The 22,632-nt window shown below is 40.8% G+C and overlaps 1 protein-coding gene across 1 annotated transcript; it reads left to right on the forward strand.

Moving 5' to 3' along the window:
• The first annotated feature begins 935 nt into the window (after positions 1–935).
• Positions 936–19,926, forward strand: SEC11C (SEC11 homolog C, signal peptidase complex subunit). The gene is made up of 6 exons (XM_049901189.1): positions 936–1,123; positions 13,433–13,542; positions 14,960–15,109; positions 17,705–17,824; positions 18,835–18,892; positions 19,726–19,926. Exons 1-6 carry the CDS (start codon positions 1,037–1,039, stop codon positions 19,777–19,779), a joined length of 579 nt encoding a protein of 192 aa, XP_049757146.1. The 5' UTR covers positions 936–1,036; the 3' UTR covers positions 19,780–19,926.
• Positions 19,927–22,632: the final 2,706 nt, after the last annotated feature.

A 22,632-nucleotide genomic window follows, 5' to 3' on the forward strand; every position in this document is an offset into this window, starting at 1 on the left:
TGCTACAGTACACATTTCAAGAGGAAGGGTTAAATATTTGATAATTTGTGCTAGAATGTAAGCTTCAAAAAGGCAAGGATGTTTCTTTGGTTCACTGATGTTTTTCGAGTATCTAAAACTGGGCCAGGCTCATAGTAGGCGGTTCATAAAGATTTGTGAATGAATAAATGAATTAAGTAAATAATGCATAAATGATGAATGAATGAATGAATGAACTAAAGGTAATTCAGGACCAGGAATAAGGAAATCCAGGACTTGGAAATTTTTAAAGTTTGAGTTCTTCTCCAGACTCTGCCACTTGAGCTTGGCCAAGTCAATTAACCTTACCTGGCCTTTGCCTTCTCTTGTATAAAATTAGGTTATTTACTGATACAATTGATATTCGTTGAAATACAACCATGCTCAAAGATGGTCAGACCGCTCAACACAGAGGCATCAAAAGCTCCGCCTCTTCCAAGCCCCGACCACCCTTCAGTCCTGTCTTTAGGCTCCGCCCCGTTTCAGCACAGCCCGCCCCCAGCTCAGAAGCCCCGCCTTCCATGTATCAGTCATCCAATGGCCAAGATACACGGTTAGGTGAAAGCGAGGGAGCTTTAGGTGTCTTTTTGGCGCCTGACCAGAGTCCTGAGGAATTCTGTTCCTCTTGAGTAGTCACTTCTCCAAGTTGCCCCTGAGATACGCAGAATCACAAGCTCCCCCAAGTTCCTCGGAAGTGTCGGACTACATTGCCTGAGCCCCGTCGCTGCCCTCCTCAGGAGCGCCCCTGGGGCCTTACTGGACGAGCTCTTGGCCCGCAGCATTCTGGGAGTGGTAGTTTTCTCTTCCCGGCTCCTCCCAGATAGACTGGGGTCCAAGACTCGTGGGACTACGATTCCCAGACGCCCGAGCGAGCCTCGTGTCGCGTGGCCCTCGCAGGAGGGCGGGCTCGCCCTGGCTCTCCAGGACGCGGGTTGGTGGATGGGGGCCGGGCGGTGCTCTGCTGCTGACGGGTGACAAGTAGAACCCGCGGGTCTCCTCAGCCCCCCGTGACCCCGCCATGGTGCGTGCGGGTCCTGTGGGGACGCATCTCCCCACGTCCGGCTTGGACATATTCGGGGACCTGAGGAAGATGAACAAGCGCCAGGTAGCAGAGACGGGCGGGGGGCGCTCCTGGAGCCGAATCCGGGCTGGGGGAAGTCGGGGCTTGTGGGGCTAGGGCTCCGGCGGGGTAGCAGCGGCGCCTGGGGCAGGGATGTTACCCGAAGCTCTCGGGCCGGCTTTCAGAGGCCTTCGTTCAAATTCGCACAGACTGCGTGTGGGTGTTTTCTTGCGCTGCCGAGCACAATCAGGGCACAGTGGCCAGATAAAAAAAAGGGGAAGAGAATAGGAGCCTGGTCTTAAGGATGTGGTGGAGAAAGCGAGGAGAGACGACCGGGCCTGAGTGACAGCTGTCTGCACGTACCTCTGTGGTGCTTCAGAGGCCTGACGCCCGGAGGAAGGCTGTCCGCGGATCGGGGTGGTAGAAAGGAAGAAACTTTCTGCCAAGGGGAGCTGTCCAGTAGTGCATGTCCAGGCGGCTTCTTCCGATCCCGGTCAGTGTTTTCTCCGACCATCTGTCAGACTGGGGCTCCTCGTACCTAGAGAGCACACAAGTGGTGCTCAATAATTGTGGGCCGAATCAGTGTTCCGAAAGGAATTCCAGAGATCTTATTTCCTTTTCAGAGTCTGTCGTTCTGGCTGCAGTTGAGTTGGGAAAGCAGTTTGGGTGGCATCTTTGAGCAGGGGGCAATTGATTTCTCATTCCACTGTGAGAGGACCTCAGAGCAAAACTTGCTCTCTCTTGAGCCAGTGACTGGCCAGCATCAGTGTCTTTGGGTCATTATCTCCTCACTATAAGGCAAGAGTGATTAGGGACAGGACAGGAAGCCTCCTCAGCCAGAAAAAAAAAAAAAAAAAAAAAGGAAGGAATTGTTTAAGTTTCTAGGTAGAATATTATGACGGATACAAATACTACCACTGTTGTTAGTTGACTCATGGCAACCCCGTGCTACATGGAGTTTTCAAGGCTGTGACCTCTCAGAAGCAAATTGTCAGGGCTGCCTTCTGAGGCGTCTCTGGGTGGGTTCAAACCATCAATCTTTGGACTAGTAGTCCAACGTTTAACCATTTGTGCCACCGGGGGTCGACTCCTCCTCCTAATAATAGTAAATTATGTTAAGAAAAATGGGACCATCTTACTGGGGGTTGTTGATTGTCTTTGAAAATAGTATTAATTCTCATGATTTTGACTTCACCTTGTTTCATTTGTTCTATTGTATTGAGGAATGGAATGATGGGGCTACTGCAGAACACGACTTTTGCCTTTGGGCATATGTGTTGCTTTTTCAAAATTTTATTTTGTTGTTGTGGTTGAGAATGTACACACCAAAACATACACCAATTCATCAGTTCCTACATTGGTTACATCCTCCCAGTTGTGCAACCATTCTCATTCTCTTTTTCTGAGTTGTTCCTCTCCCATTAACATAAACCCACTGCCCACCAAGTTTCCTATCTAATATTTCGAGTTGCTGTTGTTAATTTGATCCCATGTAGATAGTTCTTAAGAGAGCATAATGCTCAAGGCAGACCTCTTTTACTAGTTAAGCTAAACTGTTGTTTGGTTTTGAGACAATATCAAGGGATATTTTTAGTTTAAGGTTTAAAGATTATCTCAGGGCAATAATTCAGGGGTTCATCCAGTCTCCGTGGCTCCAGAAAGTCTGGATTCCATGAGAATTTGAAATTCTGTTCTGCATTTTCCCCCTTTTGATCAGGATTCTTCTATGCAATCTTCGATCAAAATGCTCAGTCATGGTGTCCGGGCACCATCCAGTTCTTCTGGTCTCATGGCAAAGGATGCAGCTGTTCATGAAGGCAATTAGCCACATATTCCATATACCCCTTCTATTCCTGACTCTTCCTTCTTTCTCTGTTGCTCCAAGTGTATAGAGACCAATTGTTGTGCCTTGGATGGCCACTTGCAAGATTTTAATACCCTAGGCACTACCAACAAACTAGGAGGCAGAGCATGAGCACTGAACGGGCAACATTATTAAGCCAGTTAACTGGGATGTCCCATGAAACCATGACCCTGAACCTCCAAACCAAGGAACCAAATCCCATGAGGTATTTGGGTGTACGTAAGCAGCCGCTTTCTCTTTTTTTTTTTTTCGGTCATTGTTGTAAATATATCTATCACACAACATTTGTCAATTCAACTTTTTACAGCTGTACGACTTATTGACAGCAAGTACAATCAGCTGTGCAGCCCTACCTTTAATCGATGTGATTTTTCCATCACAGTTACCTCTCCTATTCCCCCTCCTGCCAGTCCCTGGTAACCACTAATAAGCTTTGGTCTCCATGTATATGCCTTTTCTTGTCTTTTTATGTAAGTGGGATCATACAGTATTTGTCCTTTCGTGATTGGCTTATTTCACTCAGCATAATGTCTTCGTACTCCATACTGAAGCATATATCAAGACTTCATTTCTCCTACTGGCTGAGTAGTATTCCATTGCATGTATGTACCACATTTTGTTTATTCATTCATCTGTTCATGGACGTTTAGGTTGTTTCCACCTTTTTGCTATTGTGAATAATGCTGCAGTGAACATTGGTGTACAAGTCTCTTTGAGTCTCTGTTTTTAAGTTGAGTATATACCTAGGAGTGGAATTACTGGGTCATATGGTAGTTCTATTTTTGGTTTTCTGAGGAACTGCCACACTGGTTTCCATGATGGCTGTACCATTTTGCATTCCCACCAGCAATGGATAAGGGTTCCGTAGTCCCCATATCCTCTGCCAACATTTTTTCTTTTTTTTTTTATTTTAGCCATCCTAGTGGGAGTGTAATGGTATCTCATTGTGGTTTTGATTTGCATCTCTCTGATGGCTAATGATGCTGGCATCTTTTCATGTGTTTGGTGGCCATTTGAATGTCCTATTTGATGAAATGTCTATTCAAGTCCTTTGCCCATTTTATGATTGAGTTGTCTTTTTGTTAAGTTGTCGAAGTTTTGTATATGTTTTGGTTATTAGATTCTTGTCAGAATACATGGTTTCCAAAGATATTTGCCCAGTCAGTAGCTTGTCTTTTCACTTTTTTGGTGAAGTCTTTTGATGAACAAAAGTTTTTAATTTTTATGAGGTCCCATTTATTTATTTTGTCTTTTGCTGTTTGTGCTTTTGTTGTTATATTAGGTAATCCATTGTTGAAAGCTAGGCCTGACAGTATTGCCCTTGCCTGTTCTTATAAGAATTTTATAGTTTTAATTTGCACATTCAGGCCCTTAATCGATTTTGGATTTGTTTTCGTGTATGGTGTGAGGCATGGATCCTGTTTCATTTTTCTGCATGTGGAAATCCAATTTTCCCAACACCATTTATTTAGGAGTCTTCTTTCCCTTGAATGGACTTAATACCCTTGTCAAAAAATCCGTTGAACATAGATGTGTGGGTTTATTTCTGGACTCTCAATTCTGTTTCATTGGTCTATTTGTCTGTTGTTACACCAGTACCAGGCTGTTTTGATTACTGTACTGTATAGTATGTTTTAAAATCAGGAAGTGTGGGTCCACCTACTTTGTTCTTCTCTTTCAGCATTGTTTTAGCTATTTGAAGCCTCTTGCCTTTCCATATAAAATTGAGGATCGGTTTTTCTATTTTTGTAAAGAAGGCTGTTGGAATTTTGATTGGGATTGCATTGAATCTATAAATTGCCTTAAGTAGCATTGGCATCTAAACAATCTTAAGTCGTCCAGTCCATGAAAATGAAACATCTTTCCGTTTATTTAAATATTCTTTAATCTCTTTTAGCAATGTTTTATAGTTTTTGTTGTATAAGTCCTTCACATTCCTGGTTAGATTTAGTCCTAGATATTTTGTTCTCTTAGATACTATTGTAAATGGAATTGTTCCCCTAATTTCTCTTTCAGATTTCTCATTCTGGGTGTATAGAAACCCAATTTTAAAAAATTTTTGTCTGTTGACCTTGTGCCCTGAAACTGCTAAATTCCTCTATTAGGTCTAGAAGTTTTCTCGTGGACTCTTTGGGATTTTTTATATAGAAAAAATTGTATAATTACTTCTTTTTCTATCTAGATACTTTTTATTTATTTTTCTTGTTTTAATTGCCCTGGATAAGACTTCTAATACAATATTGAATAGAAGTGGTGAGAGCGGACACCCTTGTCTTGTTCCCGATTTCGAGGGTGAAACTCTTAGTCTTTCTCCATTAAGTATAATGTTTTCTGTTGGCTTTTCATGTATGCCCTGAATCATGTAGAGGGATATCCTTTCTCTTCCAATCTTCTTTAGGGTTTTCAACAAGAAAGGGTATTGGATTTTATCAAATGCTTTTTATGCATCCATACAGATTGTCATGTTCTTTTCCTTTGTTCTGTTGATGTGGTGTATTATGTTGATTGATTTTCTAATGTTGAACCATCTGTGCATTCCTGGATTAAATCCCACTTGCTCATGGACTATGACTCTTTTAATATGCTATTGGATTCTGTTCAGTAGTATTTTTTTGAGGGTTTTTGCATGTATATTCATAAGAAATATTGGCCTGTAGTTTTTTTCTTTCTTTTGTGGTGTCTTTGTCTGGTTTGAGTATCAGGGTTATGTTTGCTTTGTAGAATGAATTAGGGAGTATTCCTTCCTTCTCTATCTTTTGGAAGAGTTTAAATAGTACTGGCATCAATTCTTTTCTAAATGTTTGGTAGAATTCCCCAGTGAAGCCATCTGGTCCAGGACTTTTTTTCTTGTTATTGTTGGGAGGTTTTTGATCATTGTTTCAGTCTCTTCACTTGTTATGGGTCTGTTGAGACTTTCTATTTCCTCTTGAGTCAATTTGGTTAGGTTGTGTGCTTCTTAGAAGATGTCCATTTCATCTAGGTTAGCCAGTTTATTGTTATACAGTTGTTCATAATACTCTGTCATGATTCTCTTTATTTCTGTCAGGTCAGTTGTAATGTCTACTTTTTTATTTTGGTTATTTGCACCTTTTCTTTGCCAGTCTAGCTAAAGTTTTATCTTCTTTATTCATCTTTTCAAGAACCAACTTAGGGTTTTATTGAGTCTCAATTTCTGTTTTCAGTTTTATTTATTTAATACTCCAATCTTTGTTATTTCCATTCTTCTGGGTGGGTTTAGGCTTAGTTTGCTCTTGTCTTTCTAGTTCCTAGAGTTGTCGAGTTAGGCTGTTAATTTAAGATTTTTCTTCTTTTTTAATGTAGGCTTTTATTGCTATAAGTTTCTCTCTGAGTACTCCCTTCACTGCAGCCTGTAAGTTTTGGTATGTTGTGCTCTGATTTTCATTTGACACTAAGAAATTTTTGATATCGTTTTTGATTTCTTCTTTGACCCATTGGTAGTTTGTGTGTTGTTCAATTTGCATATGTTTGTGTATTTTCCAGGTTTTTTTTTTTTTTTTCTGTTACTGATATCCAGCTTCACTCTGTTGTGGAAAAAGAAAATACTTCTTATGATTTCAATATTTTAAAATTTATCAAGACTTGCTTTGTGGCCTAAAACGTGGTCTGTCTTGGAGAGTGATCCGTGTGCACTGGAGCAGAGTATATATTGTGCTGTTTTTGGGTGAAGTGTTCTATATGTGTCTCTTAAGTCAAGTTGGTTTATTGTGTCATTCAGATCCTCTGTTCCCTTGATCGTCTTTCTAGATGTTCTATCCAATATTGAAAGCGGTGTATTAAATTGGTATTGTAGTACTGTCTATTTTTCCCTTCAATCCTATCAGTGTTTGCTTTATATATTTAGGTGCCTTCCCCCTCAAAAAAAAAAGAAAACCATTGCCCTCGAGTTGATTCCGACTCATAGAGACCTTATACAACAGAGTAGAATTGCCCCGTACAGTTTCCAAGGAGCGCCTGGTGGATTTGAACTGCCAGCCTTTTGGTGAGCAGCCTTAGCTCTTAACCACTATGCCACCAGGGTTTCCCAGGTGCCCCAATATTGGGTGCGTATATATTTATGATTGTTAAATCTTCTTGATTAATTGACCCTTTTACATTGTATAATGTTCATCTTTATTTTTCTGACAGATTTTGTCTTAAAGTCTACTTTGATATTAAGATTGCCACCTCAGCTCTCTTGGTTATTATCTGCATGGAATATTTTTTCCATCCTTTCACTTTCAACCTGTTTGTGTCCTTGGGTTTAAGGTGTGTCTCTTGTAAACAGCATATAGTTGATCATGTTTTGTGTTGCTTTTTTCTCTTCCAAGTAGAATTTCAGGTGCAGTAGTATGGGAGAGTTTGGTGACTTGGGTATCACGAACTTTGCTTTAGGATCTGGCTGTTTGTAGGGGTGCACAGCTGGTGAACTCCTGTGAATTTCTGTAACTAAGATGAGCTGTAACAGATTATTAAAAACCCGTTACTGTTGAGCTGGTTCTGACTCATAGTGACCCTGTAGGGACAGACTAGAACTGCCTGGTAGGGTTTTCTAGGCTGGAATCTTTAGCGAAGCAGACTGCCACATCTTTCTCCTATGGAGCAGCTGGTAGGTTCAAACCACTGACCTTTTGGTTAGCAGCCCAGCGCTTAACCACTGTGCCAGCAGGACTTCTAATAGATTATTTCTAGCTTGAAAAACCAACTGCTCGTGAGCTGAGCATTGAAAATGTTCACAAGAAAATCCTCCAGGAAACCGTGCTTTATTTAAAAACCTAGACTTATTGGCTATTTTTTTTAAATGTCTCTAAAGCTGGTACTGATTACTGATGCTTATAATTGCAGACTATCAGAGAAGGCCTCTGATGAGTGTATCAATTCCTAAACCAGATTGACTTTTGAAAGCTGTGTGTCATCCCCGCCCCCTGCTGTGATAAGACCTATCAGTAGCTGCTTGCATTGGTCGTGTTTTGCTGATCTTCTCATTAAAATTTAGAAGCTGAAACCCACTGCCTCCTACTACTTTTTAAAATCTCTAAATTGGAATCGACTCAACAGCACTGGGTTACTGTGTTTATCCTTTTGCTCATCTTTTTTCCCCCTAAATAGCATCTTTATGACACATTGTCAAACACGCATGTGCCACCAGTCTTGGAAGTAGGGCTGCCATTCTCGGCTGTCCTTGCTTGCTATAAATTAAGGCAATAGCCATATGCAAGACAAGGACTCTTTGTTTCTGCAGTGAGAAAGAGAGGAAGAAGTACAGCTACTGGCATTTCTACTGTTCTGGTAGCCAGAATATCTTGTTTGAAACCTTGGCTTAAAACTCTCAGACATTGGCTATTTCATCCTTGCTTAACAATTACCGAGTGTGAGCTTGCTTCTTATTAAGTGCTGAGCATACAGAATTGGTAGGCAAGGGTAAACAACAACAAAAGGCACCAGTGAAATGTGGTGTGCTGTTTAGATCTAGTTCAGTCCTGTCCGTGGTTAAATCAGGATCATGCTTCTAGATTTCAGGGTTTCAAATCTAGACTCAGCTTAGTAGGTCTATTAAAGCTAGGGCATTGGAAGTGTGATCTGTGGTTTCCCAACTGACTTGATTATGAGGTTTTTGTGTAATTGGACATTTCTTTATCAGATAGATGTGTTGCTCAAAGGAAGTTCTTTTGGGGAATTAATTTTACTTCCCCTCAATCAATTTTTCAACATAGAAAATCATGTCAGAAAATATATTCTTACTGTGAGATCTTTATTAGCAAAGTGGCAAGTTTTATAATTTGCTTTTTCGGAGGGGGAGCCAGGTGGTTTGAAATCTTGTCTAAAAATGGCATGGGGCTTTCCCAATCAGATCTGTAATTCATAGTGAGACAGTGGTTATTTATCAAAACTTTTAGGTCAAGGGAGGCAGGTGGGGAAGTTTTTGAATGTGAACTAATGTGACTTACAAGGCTGACTTTAGATGCAACCATTTAACCAATCATAGCCCAGCACTTTAACAATGCCTGCTTAGCCCTCCAGTTTCTTTTTTTGCTCTCGAGGGGGGAATAATGCTGTTGACACAGTAGCCATGTAATTTATTTAAAAAGTGGTGTATAACTTTAATTTTGAATTACATTTCATTTTCCATTTTTATTTGTTCCATCCAAATATCTTAATTATCTTCATTTACTTTTTTATGTCCCCACTTTTCATTTGTCTCTTTCATAATTGCCTGAAATTACATAATTTCCTATAGTTGTAATATGAGCAGAGAAAGAGTTTTGGGCTCTGCTTTTCCCACCTTACATCACATCAGGATATGTTTTCATGTGTTGTCACACTTTCAAAATGCTCGTTTTAGTGGCCGTATAATATTCTGGGGAGTTGCACATCCTTTAAATCTCCCTCACCGCCAGATTTTGGAACTAACTCATGTTCATTATAGGAAATATAAAAAATAGAAAATAGTTTAAAGGAGAAAATTCAAGGACTCATAATTCCACTACCCTCAGATAGCCTCTGCGTCTTGAGGAGTCTCCTCGTGTTTGTTTTACAGTATTGAGATCCTCCTGCAGTCTACATTTTTCACATAGCATATCTTAAGTGGTTGGTCATGTCATTAAAATTCTTTATGCATTGTTCTGAATACTGGAATAATATGCCATAACTTGGTCCTTTCCCTGTTGGTGCTCATTTATTGCTTTTTTCTCCTTATTAAAATAAGGTTATGATAAACATCTTTGGGCCATAGTTCCCTATATGCCTTTAGTTTAAACTAAATTTCTAAAAGTGGGATTATTGGGCCAAGAGTAACCTGTTGATACTAATGCCAAATTGCTTTCAGAATGGTTGTATCAGCTTACAATCCTACCACTGTGTGGATCATAACAAATTATGGATAACATTGGGAAGAATGGGGATTCCAGAACACTTAATTGTGCTCATGAGGAATCTGTACATAGACCAAGAGGCATCCATTGGAACAGAACAAGGGAATGTTACGTGGTGCCACAGTGTACCTTTGCTAGCACTGAGTATTTGTATTATTATTATTAACAATCTAAATTTGCTAGGCAAAAGGAAAAAAGGTGGGGGGGAGGAGGAGATAAGATTATTGGTTTGAATATTTAAAATGTTTATTTGCCACTTTTACTTCCTTTTTGATATATCGTTTTAAGGTTTTACCCCTTTTTCATTGGAATTCTGTGTTTTTCTTACTGGCAGTTTTTTTGCACCTGCCATGTATTAAGGATATTTATCTTGTCACTATTTATTAAACAATTTGAGTACTTACTTTTTGCCACATCTGTCCTGAACACTGAGGTTACTGCTGTGATGAACAAGGCCAAAATGACCCTGCCATGTGGAACTCACAGTCTAGTGTGACAGACACATTAAATAATTATATATATAATTATGTTGGTGATGGATGCTATAAAGAAGTACAGGATGCTGAGAGAATATATAACAGGAGGACCTAGGCTGGCCAACAGAAGTTGTCAAACTCCAACGTGCTGCCTGTTTTTTTTTTTTTTTTGGTAAATAAAGTTTTATTGGAACACAGCCATGTTCATTCTTTTACAGGTTGTCTATGGCTGTTTTCCGGCTACAGTGGCAGAGTTGAGTAGTTTTCACAGGGACTGTATAGCTTATAAACCTAAAATATTTACTATCTGTCTCTTTACACAAAGAGCTTCCTGACTACTAGGCTAGAGAGTCAGGGAAGGCTTCCTTTGGGAACTCATGTTTAAAGTGTGACTTAAAGATGAGTGAACGTTAGGTATGCTAAGGGATCCAAGGAGGGGACCTTCTGGGCAGAGGAGATTTCAGGGTGAAATAAAAGTCTCATAGTGGAAAGAACTATGCCCTACAAGTAATCCCCGACTTATGACACATTCGAGTTACAATGAACTGCACTTATGACCGTCCGGGGTGATTTTTTTTTTTTTTTTTTTGGTACATCTTATCGTTAGTAATACAGCTCATAGATCATGAAGAAGGGGAATTGACAGACCAAGACTTAATGGATTTTGAAGAGGAAAGAAATGCTGAAGAAGGAAAATAATGAGGAAGAGGAAGAAGTTGTCAAGAAAATTTCACAGTGAAAGGATTAGCTGAAGTTTTTTCTAAACTAAAGTACGGGCTTCAGTTGCTTGAAAACATGGACCCAAACACTGATCGCTTTGCTAAAGGCAATAGGCAGATTCAGGAAGCAGTGAGATGTTACTGCAAAATACATGAAGAAAAAGAAAAGGACCATACAGACAACTCATTAATTTTCTGACTAGAAGTGCCATCTTCATTCCCAGGGATAACCCAGATGATCCAGAAACTTCCACAAGTGGAGTTGTTACCACAAATGAAAAAATGCTAACATCAACTCTTCTTCGTTGTCAGAGTAAATTTTTATGACTTGTGTATTTTTTTATGTATGTATGTATTAAAACATATCTGTAAGTTTATATGTAATGTTTCTAACCCTCAAAGACAAACACAGATCAGATTTATAAAGATACTGATAATAGAAGGCAATGATGATGAAAACAACAAAAAAAGACATTGAACTTAACTTCAGAACCGACTTACGATAGAGTCTTCAGAACAGAACCCCACTGTAAATTGGGGACTACCTGTGTTTGAGTGGGTGGCTCAGGTGGAGGGGAGAAGGTTGTTGGAGATGGAGAGGTCAAGGAATTGAGAAGCCTGAGTGTTGGATTGGCCGTCCACATGGCTCTTCAGATCACTGGAAAAACAGCAGAGGTTGTGAAAAGGAGGGCAGAGGCTGGTACCGAAGTCGGGAGGCTCCCAGGAGGATACTCTGGCAAGTGCTGAGAGGCTTACATTCTGAGTGGTGCTAGGCATGGTGGCTTTAGTCCCCGTAGCCTCTTGGAGGTAGGCGGGCATTCTAACCTAGCAGTTCAACTGTAACCGGACAGGTGCTTGTGATGTGGGCAGGTGTGGCCTTTCTCCTGAGTCCCCAGGGGTTGGCCTTTGTGGAGGCAGCTGTCAGCAGGCAAGAGCTTTGTGCTTCAGTGTGTAAGACACAGGGTGGAAGCAAGGACAAACCATGGGTATCTTAACTCAGTGGTCTAAGGTGGAGTAAGATCAGCTTAAAAGCTCTGTCATAACTAACATAATAGCAGGAAAGTTAAATATTGACTTGTGTGGCCGTCCTGCTGGTGTTCTTAACCAAATATTTTTTGTTCACTTTTTAAAGACATTTACGGGAAATTTAACATTCAGGTGTTTAACTTTTTTTGTTCACTTCTAAAATGTAAATTTAAGATGCAACATGGCCTCATCACTTAGTCTGCATTTGAGGCAGGGCAGTCTTTGGCCATGGGGCTAGAGGCGAGTTCTAGGTGAATCCATGCTACCTGTCCCAGGCCCCCAGGCTCAGACCTGTGCCCTCTACCCTGAACAGTAGCCAGAGTCTATAGTGGGAGGATCTAGTGGTAAAACTCAAGCCTTTTAGGCTTTAAAAACAAACAAAAATCAGTTGCTGTCGATTGATTCTGGCTCATAGTGACCTCGTGTTTCCGAGTAGAACTGAGCTCCAGAGGGTTTTCAGTGGCTGTGATCTTTCAGAAGTAGATCACCAGGCCTTTCTTCTGAGGCAACTCTGGGTAGATTCAAACTGCTAACCTTTTGGTTAGTAGCTGTCTTGGTCATCATGCTGCCATAACAGAAATACCACAAGTGGATGGCTTTAACAAAGAGAAGTTTATTCTCTCACAGTCCAGTAGGCTGGAAGTCCAAATTCAGGGCGCTGGCTCCAGGGAAAGGCTTTCTCGCTCTGTTGGCTCTGGAGGAAGGTCCTTGTCATCAGTCTTCTCTTGGTCTGGGAGTATCTCAGCACAGGAACCTCAGGTCCAAAGGACTCACTCTGCTTCTGGCACTGCTTTCTTGGTGGTATGAGGTCCCCATGTCTCCCTGCTCACTTCTCTCTTTTAGATGTCAAAAGAGATTGGCTTAAGACACTATCTAATCTTGTAGATCTCATCAATGTAACTGCCATTAATCCATCTCATTATATCATAGTGATAGGATTTACAACACATAGGGAAGTCACATCGGATGACAAAATGGTAGACAATCATACAGTACTGGGAATCATGACCTAGCCAAGTTGACAGATATTTTTGGGAGACACAATTCAATCCATGACAGTAGCTGAGTGCTTAAGCATTTACATCACCCAGGGACTCCTATTTTAGGGCTTAAGGTGGTGGGAAATCTTGGAGAGGCAAATAGAGCCTTAATGAGGCTTTAAGAAAGCCAGTCCCACTGATTGCTCTGTTGTTTCCCCCATTTGCTCCCACTTAAGGAGAGATGACATCTGGAAGGCTCAATCATTCCATGGACAGAAATTTGAATGCTGCCTAACTCTGTGCTTTTTGTGGATTAGTTCCATGCCCTAAACACAGTTTTTTATAAGCATGTCTCCAGCTTAGGGTTCGTGAACATTCTGCCATTGGTTCTCACGTTTGGTTTGTCCGTTTTCGTTCCAGCTCTATTACCAGGTTTTGAACTTCGCCATGATCGTGTCCTCCGCACTCATGATATGGAAAGGCTTGATTGTCCTCACTGGCAGCGAGAGCCCCATCGTGGTGGTGCTGAGGTACGTCCTGGAAGCCAGCCTCCTCCTCCCTCAGACTGCGGCTCCCTGACTGAGGGAGGAGCCTGTGTGACAGCCCGGAATTAGTGTTTGAAGTAGATAACTAGAGTATTCTTTATTGATAATCTGTTTTGAGACTTTTTCATTTTTTCTGACTGCCTGTGAAAAATCTTATACTTTTCAATAGACATCTTGAGCTTTAATTATATAGATGTTGGTGTTCTAGTAATTGTGCAACATTTTCGTTCCTGTATTTTAAGCAATGTTTTAATCCACTGAAAGTGACAATTTACTTCTATAATAATATGGTATTAATGCAGCATTTGTTTTTTAAACATAACCAATTTACAAATATGACTTGGCTTTCCTTGTACCAAATAGGCAGGGAGTGTGTGTCCCTACCACCTAGCATGGTCAAGCTTCCTCAGCAGTACTGTTGTAGATGGTTACTCTTTTCTCAAGACAGTTATGCTTGTAAAAGTACAGCCTGTTTATTTTAGAAAAGCTAGCACTATAGTTAAAATAATGCAGCCATAATGTCATCCAAGGGGAAAAAAAATTTAACAGTCAATTTGAAATTCAATTGTGATGTTTGGGAGCTTTTAGATGGTTCAAGATGTCTCTCTGTCCAGTGTGTTTTTTATATCATGGCATCTCACTGTTGGTAGAGAAGGATGGATAGATGTATGTATATACGTGTATGTATGTACGTAGAAGAAAGGGCTGTAGCAGCAACTTGGTCAGGGGCACCATTGACCAGTGCAGAAGCCGAGGCCAGCATGCAGCGTTCTTGGCTCCCAAGCCAGTGCCCGTTCCGTCTACTGGGCCCCACTGCCACGTCATGGAATATGATCAAATGGATGATGCTGCAGGAGTCAAAGGATGTGGGTTCAAGTTTTGTCTCAACCCTTAGCTTGGCTCTGGGTAGGCTTCCTCCTTAAGTTTATTCATTTGTTTGTTTATCGTTCCTTGAACAAGTATTTCAGTGTCATAGGTGCTGGGGAAACACTATAAAACAAAAGAATTGCCGCTAGAGTATTAACCAGCTCTAAGAGTCTGTAGTTCTGAATGCAAGTGGTAATATAGATGTAAGGTTTTCTTCTTTAGGCTAAATCGTCAGCTTCTACAACAGAGAGTCCACATCTTTCTTGATACGTTTTTTCACTAATAGGGGCTTGCGAGTGCCGTTTTTGCACTTAAATCCAAGAAGAAATCGTTTCCTTTCTCTCTTATTGTTATCACTTTAAGGGGTCAGAAGGAAACCAGCATGGCTTGTTTTATACCTTATCAGATTTACTTGATTATTGATGAACAATTTAAAATCTCACTGGCATGTTTCTTACCTATATTCTTTATAAATCGCAATGCTCACCCTATGAATGCAGGCTAATTCTGATGTCTATTTTGTGTTTCTTTCTAGTGGCAGCATGGAGCCAGCCTTCCACAGGGGAGACCTTCTGTTCCTAACCAATTTCCGGGAAGACCCCATTAGAGCTGGTGAAATAGTTGTCTTTAAAGTTGAAGGACGAGACATTCCAATAGTTCATAGAGTAATCAAAGTCCACGAAAAGTAAAGAGGCTTTACTTTTTTTTGGTTGTATTTTGTAACATTCTGGTAGACAGTGTTTTAAATATACATATTTACATAATTTATTTTTTGTTGTTGTAGAGAATATACATAGCAGAACAAACAGCAATTCAGTTTCCACATGTACAATTCAGTGACATTGATTACATTTTTTGAGTCCACAACCATTCACACCCTCCAGAATCCAGTTTTAATGGTTAATTACAAAGTAGAATAAGCACTGGATTATGTTCCTAGCTCTGCTGTTTGCAGACTGGATGACTTTGGACCAGCTGCCTGACTCAGTCTGTGAGGCAGGAGTGATGATACTTTCCCCACGACAACTCGTAGGGTTACTATGAGAACTGAATGAACTAATGCCTATTAAAACACTTAAACTCATTGCTGCACACATGTAAGGTGGAATGTATTCTAGCATGATATTAGTTATTTAAAAGAGTCTCAAAAATAAGTCAAATCCCATTGTAACTGAGAATTATTTCAATGTGAGAATTATTTTCTGAAATGCAAAGAAGCTGGCTACTTCTCTATGTCACTTTGACCAGAATGCCATTCTCGGCAGTAATGTCAGTCCTGGATGGAGAAAAATCCCTTCCTCATGATTTGGTCGTTGTATATTCTGCATTATTTCCCCGCACAAATGGACTTACCCTCATTGCCAGTGATGAGTTCGTAAGACTTCTGGGGGGAGCCAGAGACGTTTCTTTCTATCTAAAATATATTAAGTTCCTAGGAGAGAGTACTTCATATAATTAGCAAAAACGTTACATTCTGTATTCTTGGTTATTGATTGATCTTTGTGCAGCATAGTGCAGCGTTCTTTACCTGCATAAATTGTGGCGTTAAATTTAGGTGTGCGTATCCACCTTGGAAGAAGTACAGTCAGAATGCTCCTTAGAAGCGAGGATGGCAAGACTTCGTCTCACATACTTTGGACACGAGGGATCAGTCCCTGGAGAAGGATATCACACTTGGTAAAGTAGAGGGTCACCGAAAAAGAGGAAGACGTCCGATGAGATGGATTGACACAGTGGCTGCAACAGTGGGTTCAAGCATAACAATGACCATGAAGACGGCACAGGACCAGGCAGTGTTTCATTCTGTTGTACATAGGGTCGCTGTGTCAGAACCTACTCAGTGGCACCTAACAACAACATCTGCGTGTTTCTGAAATAACAGAGCAGTTCTCATTCCCTCTGTGTGTTGTGTGTGCATGTGTACACGTGTGTGTGTGATGTAACTATTTGTCCATCTGCAGTATTCCCATCCCACTGACTGCTTTGAGGTGTTTCCTAAAGATGTTGCTCCTTAAGATTGTCCCTTCATTTCACTCTAAACATTGGAGTAATCTGTTTCAGTTTGTGTTAGCACACTGGTAATGTACTAACGGTTACTGATTTCTGCTGGTCAACTCACTGGTGAGGACACTTCCTCAGTCACAACGTGACAGCACTCTCACCTGGCTTAAAAAGAATTACTGAAGATGAAGAATTGTTGAAAGTTGAGCAAATGATGATTATTTATTGTTATCTGCATGAATTGTGAGAGAGAGACTCCAAGGATTTTTATCCTCTTCGTTTCGTTTATAATCATGGCTGCAAATGAACTTGCTCATATTTGACCTGGTTTCAAATCTTTTGGGCTTTTAATATTTTATCTAATTATAATAGTGCATTTTCTCTTTTGTCTTACTGTCTTTATAGTTATAAAATGCTACAGTGTTGTGTTTCTAGTGCCAAGGCTATCTGAGCACCAGCTTATAAGATTTAAAATGAATTCCATATGTATCTTTAACACACTGGTTTTATGCCATTTGTGATTCTTGTTTTGTTGCAAACTGAATTTTATACCACTATACTGAGTGGTGAAGGAAATAATGCATCAACACTCCCCATTTGCCAAGGAAAAGCAAGTTTGAGGAGAGCTAAGAGCACACTTGTGCCTCAATTACCTTGTGCTCAAATCTGTGTGACCTGAGACCAAGTTTATGTCTAGAGAGAAGAGGAATAAAATCCATATTAACGAGTTGGTCCTTAGAGGCTAAGAAAGAATGAAAACAGTTCAAGTCCAACATATAATGTTAAACCAGCCTTATGTCTCGACTGTCTGGCCTATTGTGACTTGAGGTGAACCTGAAAATCACTCATCAGTAGCAAGATGTCAGTGTATTAGAAATCTGGACTTGTAAGAATTGCACAGTGGTTAATTCACATGATTTTGTCCACTGGTGAATGGCATTAATAACCTTGTTTTCAGATTTAAAAAGAAGTTAGGTACCAGCATTTTCTTTATCGTGTGCCCTGCTGGGAGCTAGTCATCATCTTACCAGTGCCCATCTGCTCTGCCGTGCTTTCTGGTTGTCAGAGTTACTTGAGTGTTTTAGAACTGAAGTCTTTAGATTTGCGCCCCAGTTGAATGGGTATCTGTAAGCAGTCATCTCACGCCAAGGGAGGATTAAGTTATCTTCATTTTCCTAAATGCTCAGGGCAGACCGTGAAGTCTGCAGTAAACTAATGGCATTCTTTAATGATACTGTGCTGAAAATTATTTTTGAGAGGATGTCGTTTTGCTTTCCAGAGATAATGGAGACATCAAGTTCCTGACTAAAGGAGATAATAATGAAGTTGATGATAGAGGCTTGTACAAAGAAGGCCAGAACTGGCTTGAAAAGAAGGACGTGGTGGGAAGAGCAAGAGGGTGAGCACTAACTTCTAAGTTCTATAGAAGGCTCAGAAACCAGAAAAATAAGTAGAAACAAACTAAATTTATAGGACAGCAGATTTGTTCATTACATATATTTATGTGTCAGGAGCGTTCTAGGTAGTTTAGTTTGCACCATGAAGAATGAATAAAACTTAGAACTTCCTGAGTACCTAAAACCCCAAATTGAATCCAAATGTATTATGTATAAGGAGCCTCAGTGGCACAATAGTTAAGGGCTTGGCTAAGGCAGCAGTTTGAACCCAGCAGCTGCTCTGCAGGAGAAAAGACTTAGCAATCTGCTCTCATAAAGACGGCAGCCTAGGAAATGCTTTGGGGCAGTTCTCCTGTGTCCTGTAGGGTCACTATGAGTTCGAATCGACTCAGCAGCACACAACAATAACATCTATACCATGGGTCTAACTTTATTTTAGAAATAAGTTCTTACCTAGAGATTATCTGTGGATTTTAAGCGGTAATTACTAGAGATCCTCCCAGAAGTAATCACCATGTAACACTTTGGTGAAAGTTCTAAGTGCTGTCTGTGCCTGTATAAGGTGTGTGTGTTTGAGTGAATATAGAATATATAATTTTACACAGAGTTTGATTTTTTTACCCAACAGGAAGTTGGAGATAGCTTTCTGTGTCAAATCTATATCTGTGTCTTTTTAAATAGCTACATCCTGTTCCACTGAGTATTGTAACTTACTTAACTAGTCCCCTTTGATGGACAGTTAGATTATTTTCTGTTTTTACTACTAAAAACAGCTCTGTGATAAGGCTTTAAATATTCATCTTTGCATGATTGTCCTTGCTTTAATACTTTTTTTTTTTTTTAAACTAATAAACCCTTTTGAATCACTGGTGAATGTTGTTCTTACAGCCCCAATCAGTGGTATTCCCAAGGAAGATTTGCTTCCTAAGACTGACTTAGAGTGTTTTCAAATGCAGCTGTAATTTGTTAAAAAACAATTTTTATATTTCTTGCTTTTTATTCCACAATTTAGGTTTTTACCATATGTTGGTATGGTTACCATAATAATGAATGACTATCCAAAATTCAAGGTAAGAACTTGTGTGTGTGTGTGTGTGTGTGTGTGTGCACGTGTGCACGCATGTAATAGTGGAGCTTAAAAATTAATGGAGCTTTCTTTAAAAGTGCTGTAAAGATGCAGTCTTCTCCAGAATCTTTTGCTAGTTAATTTTTCTGCAGAGTATGTATAGTTAACTATAGATTAATGTAATCATTTAAATATCAACATTTAAATTATTTAAAATAGCCACTTTTATCTTTTATGTTCACTGTGTGTTCTAAAATTTTGTTTTTTATAACTGAAAATTTCAAAAACATACAAAAATACAATAAACCCTGAATCCATGGGTGGCACAAACAGTTAACCATTCAACAACTTAGCTGAAAGGTCAGTGGTTCGAACCCCCCCAGAGTCGCCTTGGAAGACAGGCCTGGCAGTCTGCTTCTGAGAGGTCACAACCCTGAAACCCCTATGGAGCCAGTTCTACTCTGCGCACAAGGGGTCACCGTGAGTCAGAATCTGCTTGACAGCAACAACACGCTAAACCCAGTGCTGCCTGTCTCCCAGCTTCGAAGAAAATGGTACCTTTTCAAATCACTTGACAAAGAACGGGAGACCTGTGCTGCCGCAAGTAGTGCCCTGGCGGTGGTCAGTGTTTGAGCCGCCTTAGCCCATCAGTATATTTTTGGGGTTTTAACCATATGGAGCACTGAACAGCTAGTTTGGAGGGTAAGGCAAGGGGAAAGAGGTCACCTTTTGGTTTTGTGCTCAAGTCTAGTATCGAATAGACTTCATCTGAATACATTTCTAGACCAAATTTATTTTGAGCCCTCGCAGTCACTTTCCACTGTGTTTCCTTTACAGTATGCGCTTTTGGCTGTAATGGGTGCATATGTGTTACTAAAACGTGAATCCTAAAATGAGAAGCAGTTCCTGCTACCAGATTGAAGTGAATTCTGTTGAGAAAGAGAAAAACTAATATATGTGAAATGTTCCACTTTCTGTATAAAAGGAAACAGTACAGAGACGTTTTGGTCTTGTCCAAATAAATGATTCATCAGTAAAGATTGTTTTCTTTTGTGGACTCTGATTTGAATCTGTTCCGTCTATCTGGCATTCGTGATGGTCCCCCTGAACAGAGGGTCTGCACCACTGCAAGAATCAGGCAGGCCGTTTATGGGCCTGGCCTGCCTGCAGGGACAGTGTATAAGCAACACAGTATTGTCTTAATGTCTGCGTTTTGAAAAGAAAATTCCTGGTTTACTATAATGGCATGTCTTGGGGGGCCAGGGGGACAGGGAACAGGTCCTTAAAAGGAGATGACTCCTTATTTATTAAAGTGTAATCTGATAAATGAATAAAACCTAAAGCCTTTTTTAGAAGGAAAGGATGTTTTTTGTGCTATGATATATCTTGAGGCAGTTTGTTAAATTATTTAAAAGGTGTTTAATAATTTATGAAAACAGTACATACTCCTTTGAAAATTGCAATAGCTACGGATGGAAAAAGGGGCATACCCTTTCCTCAGTCTCCCCTTTCCATGTCCCAGGGACTTCCACTGTTAATTTAGATATTTGCACGTGATGCAGTTGTTCATTCACAGCACTCACCAAGCACTGACAGCCTCTGTCCTTGTGCTGGAGAGACCAAGTCTCAGCCCTGAGGCAGCTTACAGTATAGTGGGAGGAACAGATAATAAAGAAGTACGTGATCTTAGGCCGTGATCACTGCTGTGAAGAAGGGAAAGCAGGGTAGATAGTGACAGAGGTCAGGGAAGGCCTCTCTGAGGGGGTGACTGTTAAGCAGAGGTAAAAAATGAAAGGAACCCTGATGGCGCAAAGGGTTAAGCACTCAGCTGCTGATAGGTCAGCAGTTTGAACCCACCCAGCAGTTCCTTGTGAGAAAGACCTGAGGATCTACTCCTGCACAGCCAAGAAAACCGTATGGGGGCAGCTCTGCTCTGTCACATGGGGTCGCTGTGGTCAGAGTCGACTGGATGGTACCTAACAGCAAACAACAGAAGAAATGAGAGGCTGTGAGACAGGTACGTACGCCTGGGGGAAGAGCAGTCCAGGCAGGCTCAGGTGGCTCTTCAGCTTTCCTGTGTCTGCTGATCACCTGGTGGTGCTGTTAAAATGGAGATACTGATTCAGAAGGTCTGGGGCACCACGGGAGAGTCTGCATTTCTCACCAGCTCCAGGGGGATGCCAGTGCTGCTGGTCCCCAGACCCTACCTTTGTGTGGCCAAGTGTTAGAGGAGTAGGAAGGAGGCCAGTGATGTTTTGAAATATACTCTTCAGTTTTACAAAACTCTTCTCACAGAACAATATGACTTGGGCTTGCTTTCAGTCAGAACATACAACTCTACCTCAGTGCTTTAGGCTTGCCAATTCTGAGCTAATAATCTGGAATCTGTAAAAGTCACTTAACCACCTCTGTGGCCTTGAACAAGCTACTTGACTTCCCTCAGCCTCAAGTGGAGGATAAGAACTGCACTTACTCATTGGGTGGTTGTAATAAATAGATAATTGATGTAATGCTCCTCACAGTACTTGACATGTACACAGTACACACTCAATAAATGTCCCCCGTTGCTACGTACTTGTTCCTGTTCTGGGTAAACCTGGGCCACGTTACACACCTGTACAGTTCCTTTTCCTGAGTGAGCTCCTGGTTAGATAAAGACAGCAGGAGCTGCCCGTGGGGGCGGCTACTCAGATAGGCTATTGCTACAATAATGAACTTGCCCTTTTCAAATCAGCAAAGTGAAAGAAAAAAAAGTCACAGTACTTTCTAAAAACATCATTCTGTTGTGCTCTTTAAGTTTTCTTAAGGAAAATAGATTTCCCTTAACTAAAAATGGAATTTTTAAAATGTTGAGCCAGAACTTCATTATTTTATCATCTTCCTGGTGTTCTGTAGTTGGTTAATATAAACTTTTAAAAAGCCCTTCACGTGGCTCAACTTTTCGGTAACTACGCACATGTCTAACATTCTCAAATAAGCTTTACAGGAACACCTGAGAGCTGTATAATGGCCCAGCCGGTGCCATTTAATGGTGGCTAGTTTTTTTTTTTTTTTTTTTTAGTTAGAAAGCCAGACCTCTTTTGGCCTCTGAGATGCTAATGACCTTTCCAGTGAGAGTGGCGGGAGTTAGTGCTGCACCCAAGCTCTTTTAGCTGGGGGTCTCAGTTGCAGCCACAATGGAACACATCCACAAGAAGCAGGGCTGTATGTGAGCAGGCAAAATCAGCGTTGCAGTATCTGAATTGCTTGCAGTTCATTCACTGGGACAACCTCTTCCTCGGAGCTTGTGCATGCACGCAGGACACATTTCTCACGTGGTTGGGTAAGTGCTTTTAAGGTGTATGGTGGACACTGGGCAAACAACGCTGAGTCAGGAGAAGACAAAGTATAAAAACTAGATTCAAGGATTGAAGAAGCCATGTGATGTAGGGACAAACAGCCCATGTTTCAGTCCACCAAGGTCTTAACTGTGTTACACAAGAGGACACTTGAGAAGTTAAATGGCACTTGCCATACTGTGTATGGATTTCCTCGGTGGTGCAAAAGGTTAACGCAGTTGGCTGCTAACTGAAAGGTTGGAGGTTCAAGTCCACCTAGATGTCCCAGGAGAAAGGCCTGGAGACCTTCCAACAAATCATCCTTGGAAACGCCGTGGAGCACAGTTCTACTCCGACACACATGGGATTGCCATGACTGAGTTGACTTGATGGCAACTGCTTATACTGTATTTAAGATCAATTTAGG

The sequence above is a fragment of the Elephas maximus genome, chromosome 11 (genome assembly GCF_024166365.1).
Source record: "Elephas maximus indicus isolate mEleMax1 chromosome 11, mEleMax1 primary haplotype, whole genome shotgun sequence".
Taxonomy (NCBI): Eukaryota; Metazoa; Chordata; class Mammalia; order Proboscidea; family Elephantidae; genus Elephas; species Elephas maximus.